Source organism: Rhincodon typus, chromosome 18 (assembly GCF_021869965.1).
Source record: "Rhincodon typus isolate 14 chromosome 18, sRhiTyp1.1, whole genome shotgun sequence".
Classification (NCBI taxonomy): Eukaryota; Metazoa; Chordata; class Chondrichthyes; order Orectolobiformes; family Rhincodontidae; genus Rhincodon; species Rhincodon typus.
In genome coordinates, this window is record NC_063349.1 from 42,926,017 (window position 1) to 42,943,984 (window position 17,968).

Sequence of the window (17,968 nt, forward strand, 5' to 3'; positions counted from 1 at the left end):
AAAAACCGTGAGAACTGCAGATGCTGTAAATCAGAAACAAAAACAGAAATTGCTGGAAAAGCTCAGCAGGTCTGGCAGCATGTGTGGAGAGAAATCAGAGGTAACGTTTTTGGTCAAGTGTCCCTTCCTCAGAACAGGAAGCGTCACTTGACCCAAAACTTTAACTCTGATTTCTCTCCACACATGCTGCCAGACCTGCTGAGCTTTTCCAACAATTTCTCTTTTTGTTTAACATAAAACATATTCAGCAAAGTTTAATCTTATTCCACCGTGTTCACGGTTGCAGAATCTTGCTTAACAAATGCAACAGCCGCGAAACATATGACAACTTACAAAATTCAGTGCATTGATAAGATGCAAATAAAGGAAGCTGCTTCAAGATATGTGAAATGCAATTTGTTTTGATTCGAAGAGATGATACGATGATAAGCATTGCTGGGGTAATGTGCAGCGTCACAGACGAGTAGGACATGTTGGTGTTAGCAACTTCCAACAAGAGGATGGCCTGGCAATCATTGAGAAGCAAAGAGTTCCAAAACATGAACTGAACATAAACATGAAATGCAACATTTTACTGGGAATTATTGAATGGTCACAGCACAGAAAGAGAGCATTCAGCCTGTCTGGCTTGTGATACACAAAGTTTAGAGTGGGACTAATGAGAGATCTCATTCAAAAGACATGAACACAATGGACCAAATGGTTTCCTTATATGTTGAAGGATTCTATGATTCTAAGATGGAATCAAGAATCATTGAGGGGAATACCCTCAAGGCATCAAATTACATCTGCTAGTAGCTGGATACAGAATGGGACTGGATAAGCCACATAACAAACCCTTTCATTGAAGAACAGTGCAACGCAAAGGTCAGAAAGAGGGACTCACATTGAAAAATAATTCATAGCCAATAGAAGCTTTAAAAGCCAATAGAAGCCATAAAAACTGGAAAGACAGTTTGTCATTACGGTAATGGCCCACTGCCAGTGAAGGTGATTTAATTATATATTAATGTTACTGATCGTTTACTGTGTGATCTGTCACTCAGGACAAATGTTTCTTCATTATTTTTATGGTGATAATATAATATGATTGTAAAAATAAACTGGATATTAGAAGCGATACATTTTAACTGTGTACTTACTGTTTGAGTCATAAACAATATTGTTCCACATAGACGGATCCATCTGTTAAACCGCAGCTCCAGGTACTGAAATCAGACAGCCAGGGGTGAGGTCTTGGTGTAAATCTCATTTCAAACACTGCCCCTCCCCACCAACAGAAGGCCACCTACCCCAGAGGAGCAGCATGCCAAACTTACATAGCATTATTATGTTCCACTGCCCTAAGGCTAGCATGATTCTCATATCAAAGCTCATATCATTGCTTGACTCTGGGCATTAATGGCCATAGTAAGTGACCTTGAAATTATTTCTTAAGAGGTTTCCTTGTGGGCCACGTTGTATAGATAATGGTTCTGAAAGATTTAATGTTGATCTAGTTCCCAAATGGGTCAGATGTACCATCTCAGGCTCCTGATATTCTTTGTTATTATGTCCCTACTAGTGTCCAGGGACGTGCAGGCAAGGTGGATTAGCCATGGTAAATGCAGGGTTATAGAGTACACGGTGTGGGTCTGGGTGAGATGCTCTTCGGAGGGTCGATGTGGACTTGATGGGCTGAATGGCCTGCTTCAACGCTGTAGAGATTCTTTGATCTAGCCATTGTGACTTGCACCTGTTGCTAACAGGCAATAAACTAAAAAATAGCTAAACTAAATAAGTCAACTAAAATAAACTAAAGTGGAGTTGCAGGTACAAATTACGAAGAACAAGACAGCATAGGAACAGGCTCTTTAGCTCTCCAAGCCTGCACCAACACATTTTGCTCTTCCATACTAAAACTGTTTTCAGTTACAGGATACATATCCCTCTATTCCCTTTGTATTTATGTATTTGTCCAGGTGCTTCTCGATTGCTGCTATTGTGTCTGCTTCCACCATCTCCTCTGGCAACGCGCTCCAGGCACTCACCACCCTTTGTTTGAAAAACTTGCCTCACACATCTCTTTTAAACTTACCCCCTTGACACCTTGAACCTGTGTCCCTTAGTAATTTACCCCTCCACCCTGGGAAAATGTCTCATACTTTTCTCTCTATCCATGCCATTCACAATCTCATAAACTTCTATCAGGTCACCCCTCAACCTCCTGCATTCCAGTGAAAACAAACCCAGTTTATCCAACCTTTCTTCATAGCTAAAATCTTCCATACCAGGCAACATCCTGGTAACCTTTTCTGTACCCACACCAAAGCATCCACATCCTTCTGGTAGTGTGGTGAACAGAACTGTGTGTAATATTCCAAGTGTGGCCTATCTAAAGTTCTTTAAAGCTGCAGCGTAACTTGTCTATCCTTATACTGAATACCCCTTCCAATGAAGGCAAGCATACCCCGGGCCTTTTTTACTGCCTTATATATCTGCACTGCCACCTTCAGTGATCTGTGGACCTGCACACCCAGATCCCTCTGCATTTCAATATTGCTAAGGGTTATGCCATTCACTATATAATTTCCACCTGCTCTTGACCTTCCAAAGTGCATCACCTCACACTTGTCCGGATTAAACTCCATCTGCCATTTTTCTGCCCATACCTCCAACTGACCTATATCCAGCTGTATCCCTGACAATCCTCCTCATTATCCACAACTCCACTAATCTTTGTATTGTCTGCAAACTTACTAATTACATCAGCTATGCTTTCCTCCAAATCATTTATGTAGATCTTGAACAGTAGAGGTTCCAGCACTGATCCCTGCACAGGGTGGTGAAGAAGGCATTTGGTGCGCTTGCCTTTATTGGTCAGTACATCAGGTATGGGAGTTGGGAGGTCATGCTGAGCTGCCATTGGTTACCATTGGTGGAGGCTGATACAATCACAATGTTTAAAAGGCATCTGGATGGTATACAAATCGGAAAACTTTAGAAGGATATTGGCCAAATGCTGGCAAATGGGACAAGATTAATTTAGGACATGTGGCTGGCACAGACAAGTTGGACCGAAGGTTCTGCTTCAGTGCTGTACCTCTCTATGACTCTTCTGTTTAAAAAAAACACAACGTCTTTCTTTTTTTTCCTCTTGGCTTGCTGCAACATCCTCTGAATTAGATTTAAATTCTGGGGAAATCTTAGAGAGTTGGTAATCCTTGGGAACCCTGGGTGCAGCAAAACCATGTTTTGGGCAGTGAGCTGACGTGCAGAATGCCTCAGGAGCTCAAATATCTTAAGCCTGCAATATCTGACACTAATAGGGTTTGACATTGTCCCACAACATCTCCAAAATCCCCATCTGAAACCCCTATGTAACTCCTTCTGACCATAAAATTTTACCTTCAAGCCTCACTGCAAATTAAGCTGGCATTCCCCAATGCTACAACTGAGCGAGTGCTTCACTGTCTGAAATGTAGCTTATATAAGGCATCAACTCAGGGCCCCAGGTAACTTCTCAGCTGGATACCGAGAAGACCATTGCTTTCCTGGAGGAAAGACAGAGGGGTTTCCATGGACTTCAGCAATGTCTATCTTCAATCAACAGCAACGCTGATGTGAAATATTGACCACTGGTGTGAAACACTGGGAACTGATATGAAGTACTGAGCATTGGCTGCCTATGTAACTGTGACTACGTTCCACAGTAAATGATGTACAAATTTATAAAACATTGGTTAGGCCACAGATGGAATACTGTACGCAGTTATGGCTATCATACTATCAGAAGGATGTGATTACACAGGAGAGCATACAGAGAAGATTCAGCAGGGTGTGGCCTGGGATGAAAGGTTTCAGTTATGAGGAGAGATGGGATAGGCTGGTTTGTTTTCCTTGGAGCAGAGGAGGCCGAGAGGGGATCTGATTGAGGTGTACAAAACTATGAGAAGTATAGACAGAGTAGATTGTAAGAATCTTTTCCTTGTGGCAGATGTGTCCAAGACCAGACAGCATAAGTGTAAGGTGAGAAAGTGGTTTAGAGGAGATCTGAGGAAGAAGTTCTTCTACCAGAGGATGGTAGAAATATGGAACCTGCTGCCTAACACGCTGGTGGAGGCAGGTACTCTCACAACATTTAAGATGCATCTGGACAAGCACTTAAAATGCCTGTGCAGAATAGGCCATGGACCAGGAACAGATAAATGGGATTAGTATAGTTTAGAGTTTATTGGGTTGTCATTGATACAGTGGGCTGAAGGGCCTGTTTCTATGCTGTATAAGTCTATGCTTCAGATAAGGGTCATACAGGACTTGAAATATTAATTCTGTTTCTATCTCCACAGACTCTACCAGACATACTGAGTTGCTCTGTGTTTGTTTCTTAATAACCTATATTGGTTGGCTCCCACATTTCTTACATAGATTACATTGGTTGAGATATTAGTTTGGAGAGCTTGGATAACCTAGGGAAGTACCATCAGCACTGCCTTTGAAAGATTCTTGTAATCTGGAGGTATGGAAGGTGATCTGACAGCAATGTCCTCTCCCCAGCCAACATGCCCACATTGAAGTGCTAATCGCTTAAATTCAACTTGGGTGGGGCATTGTTTGTGCCAACCACACACCCAGAGACCTGAAACAATTGCTCTACTCAGAACTTTGTCACGATGGAAATGCTAGAGGGATGTCCTCCACACCCATCAACTCGCAGGAGACCCTGACTTGTGACCAACAAAAATGGAGAAGGCTCAGTCCAGAAGGCACTGACCATATTGACCGTTTCTGAAGAAGGGTCTAGACCTGAAATGTCAGCTTTCCCGCTCCTCTGATGCTGCTTGGCCTGCTGTGTTCATCCAGCTCTACACCTTGTTATCTCAGATTCTCCAGCATTGGCAGTTCCTACTATCTCTGAACATATTGGGAGGCTTTGTTAGGAATGTGCAGAGGTGAAGTTGAGGCATCGGAGAGAACCTACACACCTCCAAACCACCCACTTACTTAAATCTTCAAATACAAGCTGCCTCACACAAGGTACAGCCTGCAGACCACACATTGGTCCTCTCATCCATCTTGAAATGCACTAAATCAGAGATGAAGCAAGTCATCCTCACTCAGTCGTCCAGCAACTGATTAAGAAAGAGAAGTCTGGAAATATATACCCCACCGGGACAGTAAAGCAAAACATCTATGGAATCCTTTACCAGAGCTGATCAACTACCACATATTCACAATGATTATAACTACTCAAAGGCCATTGGCAATCCTGTGTTATCTTTCCCTTCACCTGGACACTCACCTCATAGCTGCTGGTAACACCGAGCCTGTAGAAGATTGGCAGGAAGACCTCGGCACTGAGAATCACCACAAACATGTAAGAAATGGCAAAGTAGATGTTGACAGCCCCAAAGTGATATGTATCGTAGGAGGCCCCCAGCAATGTCACTGCAGACATGAAGCTGGCAGTGAGGCTGAGAGCCACTGGCATGGAGCTCATTTGCCGGCTTCCCAGAAGGAAATCTTCAGGTGACTCCCGTCCTCTTCCCATCACCGCATGATAGATTCCCACCACAGCCGAGATCAACAAGATTGCAGCAAAAACTACATAGTCCCAGGCACTGAAATTGCCAGAAGTTACAGGTGCTGCCATTCTTCAGAACTCCTTCCCTTAGCTCAGGGCTTCTCTGCAGTTTGTTACAAGTTTCCCATGCAGCAGGAAGCACAAACATTAAAGGGTGCCAACCTCTGATCCTGTTACTGAGTTAATGTCAAACCAATTTTGACATACTTCCCAGTTACTCACCTCTTGGGATGAGTTCATAAAAATCTCGAACAAATGATCCATTAAAGATTGCGGTTAATCTGGAAACATAGTGTTTCAATCTACATATAGGAACTCATTAAGCAAAAATACATAATTTGGAGGATAGCCAGCCTTTAGAAAGAGGGAGAAACATGAAGAAATAGGGAAAGAGAAAAAAAGTGAAAAGGTGAGAATGAATGACAGTAATACAGAAGTGAAGGAAAAGCAAAGGAAAATGAAAGATAGAAAGAAAGGAGGACAGGCAGAAAAGGAAGGAAGTTATACAGAAAATGATCAATAGGCTCTTAATTGCCTCTGGGATCTTAATCAATTGGTCATTATTCCTAGGTGAAACTTGCACATTCACAAATCAGTGACCAGGAATAGTGAGTATGACCTCATAGTTCTAACTTAATCTGTAGATCTGGAAATTCAGCCAGCTCACAGGCTGAGCACAGGCCATGGTTTAGAATCTAGGACCTCCCTGTCTATCTGATTCAGGTATTCACTGACCCATTTAAGCTTCTCCAGAATAACACGGAAATCTGCAGTAATGTTTGACTGAAATTCTGCTGTTTTAATAATTCTCTTATTTGGCTGAAGCAACTTTCCATTCTGACATTCCCATGCTCCCTTTTGGCCCTGACCTTCAATGATGCACAACAACTTTTAATGGATTGGCTTGGTAGGAGCAGGTCTTCAGAGAGGTGTTCCTTGTAGCTGCACCATCCCTCCCTTCCAATTTGAAATAAATATGTACCTTATTATCCTTGTTAACTAAATGCTGCTGACCATTAAACTACCGAAGGATTCCTGTTGGCTCCCCTTATCTTCCAATAGGAAGCACATATACTTTCATAAAATAAAATTGTTAGTGGTAATTAATTCAGAAGGCATAACCAATAATCAGGTTGAAGTGAGTACAAATCGCACAGGAGCAGTTTTAGAATGTGAATTCAGTTTAAAAAGTAATATTGATTGACATTAAATAATATTAATTTACAGTATATGAACAGCTTTTCGACCTAATTGGCTTGTGTCAACATTCATGCTTCATAGGACCCTGCTCCCACTCCTCTTCATCACATCCTATGAGCACCTCCTTCTATTTCTTTTTCATTCTTCTCGTCCCCTTTTTTTTGATTTACTAAATAATTTTGACTGCACCACGAATTCCACTGGAAACCGATTTTGGATTATCAGTCGAGTTTGGGATGTCTTTCATTTACATCTGCTAGAAGCTACATATATTCATGAACAGGAATAGTGAGTATTCTTTGTACACAAAAGGAACTTGGCCATACATTCCATCTTTTGCAAGGTGGAAAGGGTTACAGAGATTGCCAATCCCTGCTTCATATCCCATGCAATGGCTTGACCGATCAGAGTCTACCTGCCTGGCCTGGTTTTTTTTTGATCAACTAACGAAGATTGACAGTTAATGGTTCCTGCTGAATCTCCAGTCCAACCATTGACCAACGAATCAGCATCCTCTTTTCATGCTGTACAAAATCTAGGTTAGTTTCTTGCATCCCAGTTCCAGTTGAGGGGAAGTGTTGGTGTAGGAGTAAAATCACTAGACCACAGCATCAGGTTAATGGGTTGGGGACATGGGTTTGAATGCTACCACAGTAGATGGTGAAACTGAAGTCAATAAAATCTGGAATTAAAAAAAATCTACAAAATGGCGAGCATGTAATGATTTTCAATTGTTATAAACCCAGCTGGTTCACTAATGTCCTTTAGGGAAGGAAATCTGGCTTACATGTGGCTCCAAACCCACAGTAATGTGGTTGACTCTTACCTGCCCTCTGCAATGGTCTAGAGAACCTGGTCAAAATAGGGATAGACAACAAATACTGACCTTGTCAGTGACACTCATATCCCATACAAGAATAAAGTCCTGATGTAAAGCTTTGACTTTGCGCCTCCTTTTATTAATGTTTTTGCTTGTACTATCATGCAGTTATTTGTATTCCCTATGTGCTTATTTGTTTCTGGAACTACCCCTTAACTGCATCTATAATATTCATGCACTTTATTCAAAAAAATATTAATTTGCTGAAAGTAGAAAAGCTGGAATCAGTGAGAAAGTCTATGAAATTGTTGGACTGTTATTAACACACTAATACCCATTAACGAAGGGTATTACAATGAAGCACAACAAACCTGGAGGAGCACCACACTTTACAGCCTTTGGGACTCAGAATTGAGTTTTACAACTTCAGGCTGTGACCCCTGTATCCCAATTTTCCTCCATCCTGCACCTTATGTTGTTGTGTCTTGCTTGGCTTTGCTCTCAGCAGAATCAGCCAATTTTCTTCATTTCACATCTAACATTTATACCTATTTCACATCTCGATCTCTCATTTACCACCAGTATCACTGCCTTTGTCTTTTGCTCTGAGCGTCCTCACAATCTACTCCACTTAGTTCTCCTCCTCTTCTGTCAACATTAGACTCATACTGGACTCAGAACATTTACTCAAGACCTTCCGAGTTTCTCCAATACTTCCTGTTTTTATTTCTCATTACCTGGTTTGGGTCTGTATGTGACATCAAAGAGTCTGAATATTAACTGTCTTGTGAAATGCCCCAGAAAGCCCATAGGTTATGAAACATTCCTCAGGGTTAATAGGGGTAGGTAATTGGCCAGCTTATCCTGAAAATTAAGTGTTGTGTGTTGTGTTCAAACCAGGTTTTCTGGTACTTAGTACATTAGTTTGAATGCTTTTTGCAATAAACGATGGTCCATAGGCAATAGCTCAACTATTAATCCAGAAACTCAGCTACTATTCTGGGACTCAGGTATAAAACCCACCATGGCAGATAGTGGAATTTGAAATCTTTTTTTTAATTTGGAATTAAAAATCTACTGATGACCATGAATCCATGACTGATTGTTTGAAAAATCCCTCTGCCTGACTAATGTCCTTCAGGAAATCCTCACCTCGTCTGTCCTCCAGACCCACAGCAACGTGGTTGACTCTCAACTGCCCTCTGAAACTCAATTCAAGGGCAGCCAGGAACAGGCAATAAATGCTGGCCAGCCAATGATGCCCATGTCCTACGAGTGAATTTAAAAAATATATACTTCCAGTTCAGTTTCCAAGAAATTATCCTTAGATATCATTCCTTAACAGTACTGTGGGTGTTTCTATGTCACATGGACAGCAGCAGTTCAATAAGTGGCTCCTCTTCTACTTACTCAAGGGACGGACAATAAATACTGCACTTGTAGTGATGCCCATATCCTGTAAATGAATGATTAAGACATAATTTCTTTCTACTTTCTCCTTGAAGAAAATAAGGTTGAAAGGAGAATTGACAGAGGTATTCAATTTCATGAGGGGGTTCAGAACAGAGTCATTAAGGACAAACTGTTCCTGTTGGCAGATGATTGAGAAAGAACTAAAGGACAAAGATCTAAGGTCTTTTGCAAAAGAATTGAATGTATCATGAGGAAAAACATTTTTATTCAGTGAGTAGTTAGATTCTGAAGTGCACTGCTTGTGAATGTGGTGGTGGCAGATTCAGTTGTGGCTTTCAAAAGGGAATTGCATATGTAAGGACTGTGTCGTTTTATTTTTTAAGATATTTTTAGTCATGGACTGAAATGAGAAAAGAACAACTTTAAAAACCAAGGATTGCTACATGTTTTGAAAGTAATGATGCCCTTGTAATCCTGTCATCTAATGACTTAAAACCAATAGGTTACATGAGTAGGATTTGGAGATATTAATAGAGAAAAAAGGAGTCAGGAAATGCCAACGTCCATGATATTTGCAGCATCGCTGAATCACCCACTATAAACATCCTGGGGTTCACCATTGACCAGAAACTCAACTGGACTCGCCATATAAATATATTGGATACAAGAGCAGGTCAGACGGTAGTAAAACTGCGGCAAGTCACTCACCTCCTGACTCCCCAAAACCTGTCCACCATCTACAAGGAACAAGTCAGGAGTGTGATTGAATACTCCCTACTTGCCTGAATGAGTGGAGCTCCAACAAAACTCATTAAGCTTGACACCATCCAGAACAAAGAAGCCCACTTGATTGAAACCACATCACAAGCAACCACTTCCTCCACCACTGACACTCAAAAACAGCATCTATAAGATGCACTGCAGAAATTCATCAAAGATCCTTAGACAGCATCTTCCCAACTTACGACTACAATCATCTGGACAGGGCAGTAGATACATGGGAACACCACCACCTGCAAGTTCTCCTTCTGGGCACTCACCATCCAGACTTGGAAATAAATCACATTTTCTTCGCTGTCCCTGGGTCAAAATGCTGAAATTCCCTCCCGAAGGGCATTGTGGTCTACCTACATATCGCACAGGGTCTGTAACAGTTTGAGAAGGCAGCTCACCACCACGTTCTCAAGGGCAATTAAGGATGGGTAATAAATGCTGGCCAGCCATCAACACACACACCCCACGAGTGAATGAAAAAGATGTCCTGCTGTTGGATTTCAGCAGCAATTCCAGTCCAGATTTTCAACGGCGATTATACTATGACAAGTTCACAGGTAGAACATGCTCACTTAACTATTAACTTTTCTACTGTGAAAAGAATGCGAAAGAATAACATTTACCATTGTGCATCAGACTGGTACTTGCTGGGGTCTAATATTTAATGAGGATTGGTTAATCAGGTTTAAAGTTAAAATCAAATTGCTACCAACTGGATGTGATTGTTGCTGTAACTGAGAAGTAGGGAGGTTATGCTTCAGTTATTTTTTTGTATTCATTCACAGGATGTGGGGCATTGCTGGCCAGGCCCTACTTGCCCTGACACAATTAATAGTTAACAGACAATCACATTACTGGAGTCCGGAGTTACATATAGGCCAAACCAGATAAGGATGGCAATTACCTTCCTGAAAGGAAATTAGTGAATCAACTGATGATAGTTTCATGCTCATCATTAGATTCTTAAATCCTGATTTTTCCCTTTTTCTTAAATCAAATGCAATTTCTACTATCTGCCCTTGCAGGATTTGAACCCAGGTCCACTGACATTCCGTGGGTCTCTGAATTAATAGTCCAGTAATTATTATCACTCGTCCATTGCCTCTCATAACCATTACGCAGGACATTAGACAGATCCCATTTGCAGTATTGTGTACTGTACTGGTCTCCTTAATTAATAAAGAATGTTAATGTGTTAGAGACAGTTTACAGAAGTTTAATCAATTAAGGTTATCATATGAAGGAAGGTTGAACAAGCGTGGCTTGCATCTGCTGGAGTTTAGAAGACTTGATTGAATCATATAAGATCCTGAGGGTCCTTGACAGGGTAGATGTGGAGATTATGTGGAGAAGAACTAGGGGTCACTGTTTAAAAGTAAGGGGTCACCCATTTGAGAATGAGGCAACGAGTAATTTTTTTTCTCACAGAGGATCACGAGGCTTTAGAATTCTCTTCTTCAAAGGAAGCAGAGTCCTTGAATCTTTTTAAGGCGAAGATAGATAAGTTCTTGATGATCAATGGAGTGAAAGGTTATCAGGTGTAGGTGGGAATGTGAGTATGCAGACCAACCCTGATCTTGTTAAACAGTGATAGCAGGAACTGCAGATGCTGGAGAATCCGAGACAACAAGGTGCAGGGCTGGATGAATACAACAGGCCAAGCAGCATCATAGGAGCAGAAAGGAAGATGTTTCGGGCCTAGACCCTTCATCAGAAATGGGGGAGGGGAAGGGGGTTCTGAAATAAATAGGGAGAGAGGGGGAGGCGGATAGAAGATGGATGGAGGAGAAGATAGGTGGAGAGGAAACAGACAGGTCAAAGAGGCGGGGATGGAACCAGTAAAGGTGAGTGTAGGTGGGTAGTTAGGGAGGGGATAGGTCAGTCCAGGGAGGACGGACAGGTCAAGGGGGCGGGATGAGGTTAGTCGGTAGGAGATGGGGGTGAGGCTTGAGGTGGGAGGAGGGGATAGGTGGGAGGAAGAACAGGTTAGGGAGGCGGGGACGAGCTGGGCTGGTTTTGGGATGCGGTAGGGGGAGGGGAGATTTTGAAGCTGGTGAAATCCACATTGATACCATTGGGCTGCAGTGTTCCCAAGAGGAATATGAGTTGCTGTTCCTGCAACCTTCAGGTGGCATCGTTGTGGCACTGCAGGAGGCCCAGGATGGACATGTCGTCTGAGGAATGGGAGGGGGAGTTGAAATGGTTCACGACTGGGAGGTGCAGTTGTTTATTGCGAACCGAGCGTAGGTGTTCTGCAAAGCGGTCCCCGAGCCTCCGCTTGGTTTCCCCGATGTAGAGGAGGCCACAACGGGTACAGCGAATGCAGTATACCACATTGGCAGACGTGCAGGTGAACATCTGCTTGATGTGGAAAGTCTTCTTGGGGCCTGGGATGGGGGTGAGGGAGGAGGTATGGGGGCAGGTGTAGCACTTCCTGCGGTTGCAGGGAAAAGTGACAGGTGTGGTGGGGCTGGAGGGGAGTGTGGAGCGGACAAGGGAGTCACGGAGAGAGTGGTCCCTCCGGAAAGCAGATAAGGGTGGGGAGGGAAAGATGTCTTTGGTGGTGGGGTCAGATTGCAGATGGCGGAAGTGTCAGAGGATGATGCGTTGGATCTGGAGGTTGGTGGGGTGGTACGTGAGGACGAGGGGGATTCTTTTTTGATTGTTATTGCGGGGACGGGGTGTGAGGGATGAGTTGCGGGAAATGTGGGAGACACGGTTGAGGGCGTTGTCGACCACTGAGGGGGGGAAGTTGCGGTCCTTGAAAAACGAGGATATCTGAGATGTACGGGAGTGGAATGCCTCATCCTGGGAGCAGATGTGGCGGAGGCGAAGGAATTGAGAATAGGGGATGGCATTTTTGCAGGAAGGTGGGTGGGAGGAGGTGTATTCTAGGTAGCTGTGGGAGTCGGTGGGCTTGAAATGGATATTGGTTTCTAGGTGGTTGCCTGAGATGGAGACAGAGAGGTCCAGGAAGGGGAAAGAGGTATTAGAGATGGTCCAGGTGAACTTAAGGTTGGGGTGGAAGGTGTTGGTGAAGTGGATGAACTGTTCGAGCTCCTCGTGGGAGCACGAGGCGGCGCCGATACAGTCATCAATGTAACGGAGGAAGAGGTGGGGTTTAGGGCCAGTGTAGGTACGGAAGAGGGATTGTTCCACGTAACCTACAAAGAGGCAGGCATAGCTTGGGCCCATGCGGGTACCCATGGCCACCCCCTTTGTCTGTAGGAAGTGGGAGGAATTGAAAGAGAAGTTGTTGAGGGTGAGGACGAGTTCGGCCAAGCGGATGAGGGTGTCAGTGGAAGGGGACTGGTCGGGCCTGCGGGACAGGAAGAAGCAGAGGGCCTTTAGGCCATCTGTATGGGGAATGCAGGTGTATAGGGACTGGACATCCATGGTAAAGATGAGGTGTTGGGGACTGGGGAATTGGAAGTTCTGGAGGAGGTGGAGGGCGTGGGTGGTATCACGGACGTAGGTAGGGAGTTCCTGGACCAAGGGGGAGAAAATGGAGTCCAGGTAGTTGGAGATCAGTTCGGTGGGGCAGGAGCAGGCGGAGACAATGGGTCGACCGGGGCATTCAGGTTTGTGGATTTTGGGAAGGAGATAGAAGCGGGCGGTGCGGGGTTGGGGAACGATGAGGTTGGAGGCCGTGGGTGGGAGGTCACCTGAGGTGATGAGGTTGTGGATGGTTTGGGAGATGATGGTTTGGTGCTCGGGGGTGGGGTCAAGATCAAGGGGGCGGTAGGAGGAGGTGTCGGAGAGTTGGCGTCTGGCCTCGGCGATGTAGAGGTCAGTGTGCCATACTACAACTGCGCCTCCCTTGTCCGCGGGTTTTATGGTGAGGTTGGGGTTGGAGCGGAGGGCTGCACGTTCTGCGGGGGAGAGATTGGAGTGGGTGAGAGGGTTGGAGAGGTTGAGGCGATTGACGTCTCAACGGCAGTTGGAGATGAAGAGGTCAAGGGAGGGTAGGAGGCCTTGGGGTGGTGTCCAGGAGGATGGGGTGTGTTGGAAGTGGGAGAAGGGGTCAGTAGAGGGAGGGTTAGGTACACGGTTGAAGAAGTAAGCGTGGAGGCGGAGGCAGCGGAAAAACTGCTCTATGTCCAAACGTGAGCGGTAAACAGTAGTTTGTAGGGCAAAGTGGCCTGCTCCTAATTTGCCTGTTCACATGTTCAAATTCATTCAGCCTCTGTCATGCTAGATGTTTGATGTCTGCCGTGAGCATTGCATGTGGCAGTTGCCGGGGAGCTAGAGTTCTACGCCCTCATCCTAACAGAATTCCAGACACAGGAGCCCGCAGTCCACATCATGCTATGCTTCCCTGTCCCTCAGCAATTTTGTTGCTGGAAGAGGAGAAGAGGTGATGAGGTGAAGGGCAGGATGTCAGATGTAAGGTTCAAGGTGGTTAAAGAGTCATTCAATGTGAAAGTTGCTCTAAGCAAGGATTAATACCTGTCTGAGTTTGGCAGGAGATTACAGTCTGTGTGAGCATTAAGGACTGGATTCTGCTGCTGTTTCAGTCCCACAGGAACAAATGTCTCTCTAATCAATACAAAAAATGACTCAACACACAGAAAACAAAACCCTGGGACTATGGATCAGAGGAGCAGGAAGGCTGACGTTTCGGGCCTAGACCCTTCAGCCTTCCTGCTCCTCTGATGCTGCTTGGCCTGCTGTGTTCATCTAGCTCCACACCTTGTTATCTCAGATTCTCCAGCATCTGCAGTTCCTACTATCCCTGGGACTATGGAGTCTGTTTCTGGCATGGATGAATGAGTTAGTTAGCTAGTTGAAACAAAGTGCACCTGTGACAGTTGGTGTGGAATCAGTCCTGGCAATAAATGTCCTAGAATAAGTTAAAGAGAGAAAAGCTGGAAAATAATTCAGGAGAGAACCAGCAAGATGCACCAGAAACCAAAGTGAAAGAGCGAGGAATGTATTCAGTCCAACCAGGACCTGATGGCATGATACATGTCTCAATTATCCTTAATAAAGCCCTGCTCAAGTCTGTTTCTTCTGCTTTAGTTGTGTCAGCATCACAGACCAATATTCTGCCAACGTATGTATGGATAGCACCAGCCAAACTGCACTTTCCTTTATATGGTATATTAGGTACAAATTGGATTCTATGACTTTCCTGGCTGATCCATTGGTCTAGTGGACGAAGGGAACTCATTCAGACATTGTGCAACACTCAGGTTTAACAGGGATGGCTGATTCGTAGAAGATGACAGAATTACGTACTCCAGGAATAAGAAATTCAACAAACTGTATGTAACAGTCTGAGAATCATTCCTGGGCAGTCCAAAGAGGAATTGTGTCAGAAGGTAACTGAGCGGATTAAATGGACTAAGAGTGGACTGAGACGTGGATGATCCTGTGCAGCAATATATCATGGTGATCTAGACCTGCCACCACTGAATGAATTATTTGTTTATTTAACTTATGACCCCAGCATTGTCTGGTTGAGTTCCCTTTTAATGACACCATGTAAATAACAAATGGCGTTGCCTTAGGATTCCCTCTCGTCCAACTCTTAGTTGGGTTCCACTAAAATTTTGTCCTCACAGAAATGACACCTGACATCCTATCTCTTACATGTAAATGATGCATTTGCAATACTTGAATTGGCAGCTGCATGTAAGAATTTTCTTAGATGTCTTAATAGGCTCCATCCTTAGCCTAGTGTCCCCTTGAAATTCAGCAATGAAATGAGCTTGCTTGAGATCCTTGTTGAGAAATCAGCCAGAGGGTTCTTGATTGCTGTCTACTGAGATTCCTTTCATTCCATGAAGTATAAGACTTGCCTTATTGGCAGCCTTTTGAATACAGCCCGAGAAATTTTTGAGTGTGTAAGCTTGATGTTGCATTAGGGTGCATCAAAACCATTCTGCAGGTCGTAGTTACTCTGAAAGATCATTTCTCCCCGTTTATCATGCAAATTCATGATCCACCCTAAGGCTATCACTTTTGTCTCTGAAAAGTGACCAGTATACCTCCTATTACCCTGAACTCAAACACTTGAGCAACTGCAGAAGCTAGCTGTTTTGTCTTGCTACTACAAAGTAGCAACATGAATGGTGTTTGCCACTAATAGAATGCTGCAATCAAACTTAATAGATTTTCTACACATCTCACAAATGAGTGATATTTTGTATGAATTTCAGTGTGGGTCTGATGCTAGTTATGTAGCCCTATGTCTGAAACATTGGCAGATTGTATCAAACAGCATATTCCCTGACAGTTCACAACAGACAAGGATCTGACTGTAGCTAACCTGCTTGCAAAACTGGAAACACAGTGCCTATCATTAGATCAGAGATAGTAGGAACTGCCGATGCTGGGGTCTGAGATAACACAGTGTGGAGCTGGAGGAACACAGCAGGCCAGGCAGCATCAGAGGAACAAGAAAGTTGACGTTTCGGGTCGAGACCCTCCTTCAGAAATCTACCCAGTTTAAAATGGAAACAAAGTTTAGCATTAAGCTGTTGATCATCATCTGAGGTACGATGATGGGATTAATGTAATATTTGTGTTAAAAATGATGAAGGGTGTTAATCAAGTGAACAGACAGAAACAGTTTAAGGCTCTTGTGGCACAATAGTAGTGTCCCTACTTCGCGATCAGAGACCTAGGGTCAAGTCCTACTTGCTCCCGAGGTATGTCATGACAGATTGATTTCAAATCATCTCAGCTTAGATATTTTAAGGTTCTTGTGGTGTAGTGGTAGTGTCCCTCCCTTGTGGCCAGAAGGCCTCAGTTCAAGTCATAACTGCTCCGGAGGTATGTAATACCTTGCCTCTCAGCCTTTCTTTTCTCCAGGGAGAACACTCCCAACTTCTTCAATCTATCCTCATAACTGAAGTTTGTCATTTCTGGAACTATTCTTGTAAATCACTTCAGCACTCTCTTCAATGCATTTTCACCTTTCCTGTAAGTGCCCACAACTGTACACATTACTCCAGCTGAGGTTTTACAAGTGTTTGCACAAGTTCAAAACCATCTGCCTGCTTTATACTGTCTGGTCCCATTAATAAAGGCAGGAGCATTGTATGCTTCATTAGCTGCTCTCTCCACCTGTCCGGCTACCTTCACTGATCTGTGCACATATACTCCTAGATCCCTCTGCTCCAGCATCTCTTTAGAATTTGACTTCCTATTTTATATCATCTTTCAATGTTCTTCCAAACAAAGTGCATCACCTCACATTTTCTGCATTGAACTTTATTGTCACTCATCTGTCTGTTCCACACGTGTCAATGTCCTTTCAGAGTTCCACAGTCTTCCTCACAGTTTGCAATTCTTCCAATTCAGTGCCATCTGCAATCCTTGAAATTATCTGTCTGTGTGGAGTTTGCATGTTCTCCCCATGTCTGTGTGAGTTTCCTCCCACAGTCCAAAGATGTGCAGGTTAGATGGGTTGGCCATACTAAATTGCCCAAGGTGTCTAGGGATGTGTAAATTAGGTGGATTAGCATGGGAAATCCAGGGTTACAGGGATAGGGTACTGGGGTGAGTCTGGCTGGGATGCTCTTCAGAGAGTTGGTGTGGACTTGTTGGGCCAAATGGTGTGTTACCACACTGTAGGGATCCTATCCTATGATTCCTATAAGACTTCTGCCAAGTTATTCTTGAACTTTCTAGTGACGAGAGTTTCCTCCACTGTCCATGGACCTGGCAGCATCCTTCTCTTTTGTGAAGACAGATGCAAAGTATTCATTTAACACCATAACTATACCCTCTGTCCACATATGGAAATCCCCTTTTTGGTCTCTGCTCATTCCTTCTTAAACCAGTCTTTTACTGTTTACGCGCCTGTAGAAGACTTTGTAGGACTTCTCTTTATGGTTTGTGGGCTCTAGGAGAATGGAGGGTTACAGAGAGCAAGCGAAAAGGCAGAGCTAAGGTCATGATCTTGTTGAATGGGGGAACAGGAATGAGGGGCTGAATGCTTTCCCAGGGCTCTGCGGGCGAGGAGGGCGGGGCGAACGCGGTGGCGGTGCCGCGCATGTGCGGGCGGTGAGCCTGTGGCCTCCTGATTGGCCGAGGTTTGGTATGTCCCACAATCCCGCGGTGAAGATGGCGGCGCCCAGGAGCTGGCGGCGTGTGTAGTCTGAGTGAAGGAAAGCTCTCTGACTGCCCGTGTCACCGTCACCTCCGGTGGGGTGGCAGCCCCGTCCCAACTCTCCTTTCACCATGAA

The 17,968-nt window shown here is 44.2% G+C and overlaps 2 protein-coding genes across 2 annotated transcripts in view; one reads left to right on the forward strand and one right to left on the reverse strand.

The window, feature by feature from the left end:
- Positions 1-5,684, reverse strand: part of LOC109914867 (sodium-coupled monocarboxylate transporter 1-like) — a 30,497-nt gene extending 24,813 nt beyond the window's left edge. Inside the window, exons 1-2 of the mRNA XM_048607931.1 lie at positions 5,282-5,684; positions 1,143-1,208 (exon numbers count right to left, since the gene is read on the reverse strand). Coding sequence (XP_048463888.1) covers positions 1,143-1,208; positions 5,282-5,632 — 417 coding nt within the window. The 5' untranslated portion in view covers positions 5,633-5,684. The remainder of the gene's footprint in view (positions 1-1,142; positions 1,209-5,281) is intronic.
- Positions 5,685-17,715: 12,031 nt separating this feature from the next.
- utp20 (UTP20 small subunit processome component) overlaps positions 17,716-17,968 on the forward strand; it is a 104,373-nt gene continuing 104,120 nt past the window's right edge. Inside the window, exon 1 of the mRNA XM_048607932.1 lies at positions 17,716-17,766. Coding sequence (XP_048463889.1) covers positions 17,716-17,766 — 51 coding nt within the window. The remainder of the gene's footprint in view (positions 17,767-17,968) is intronic.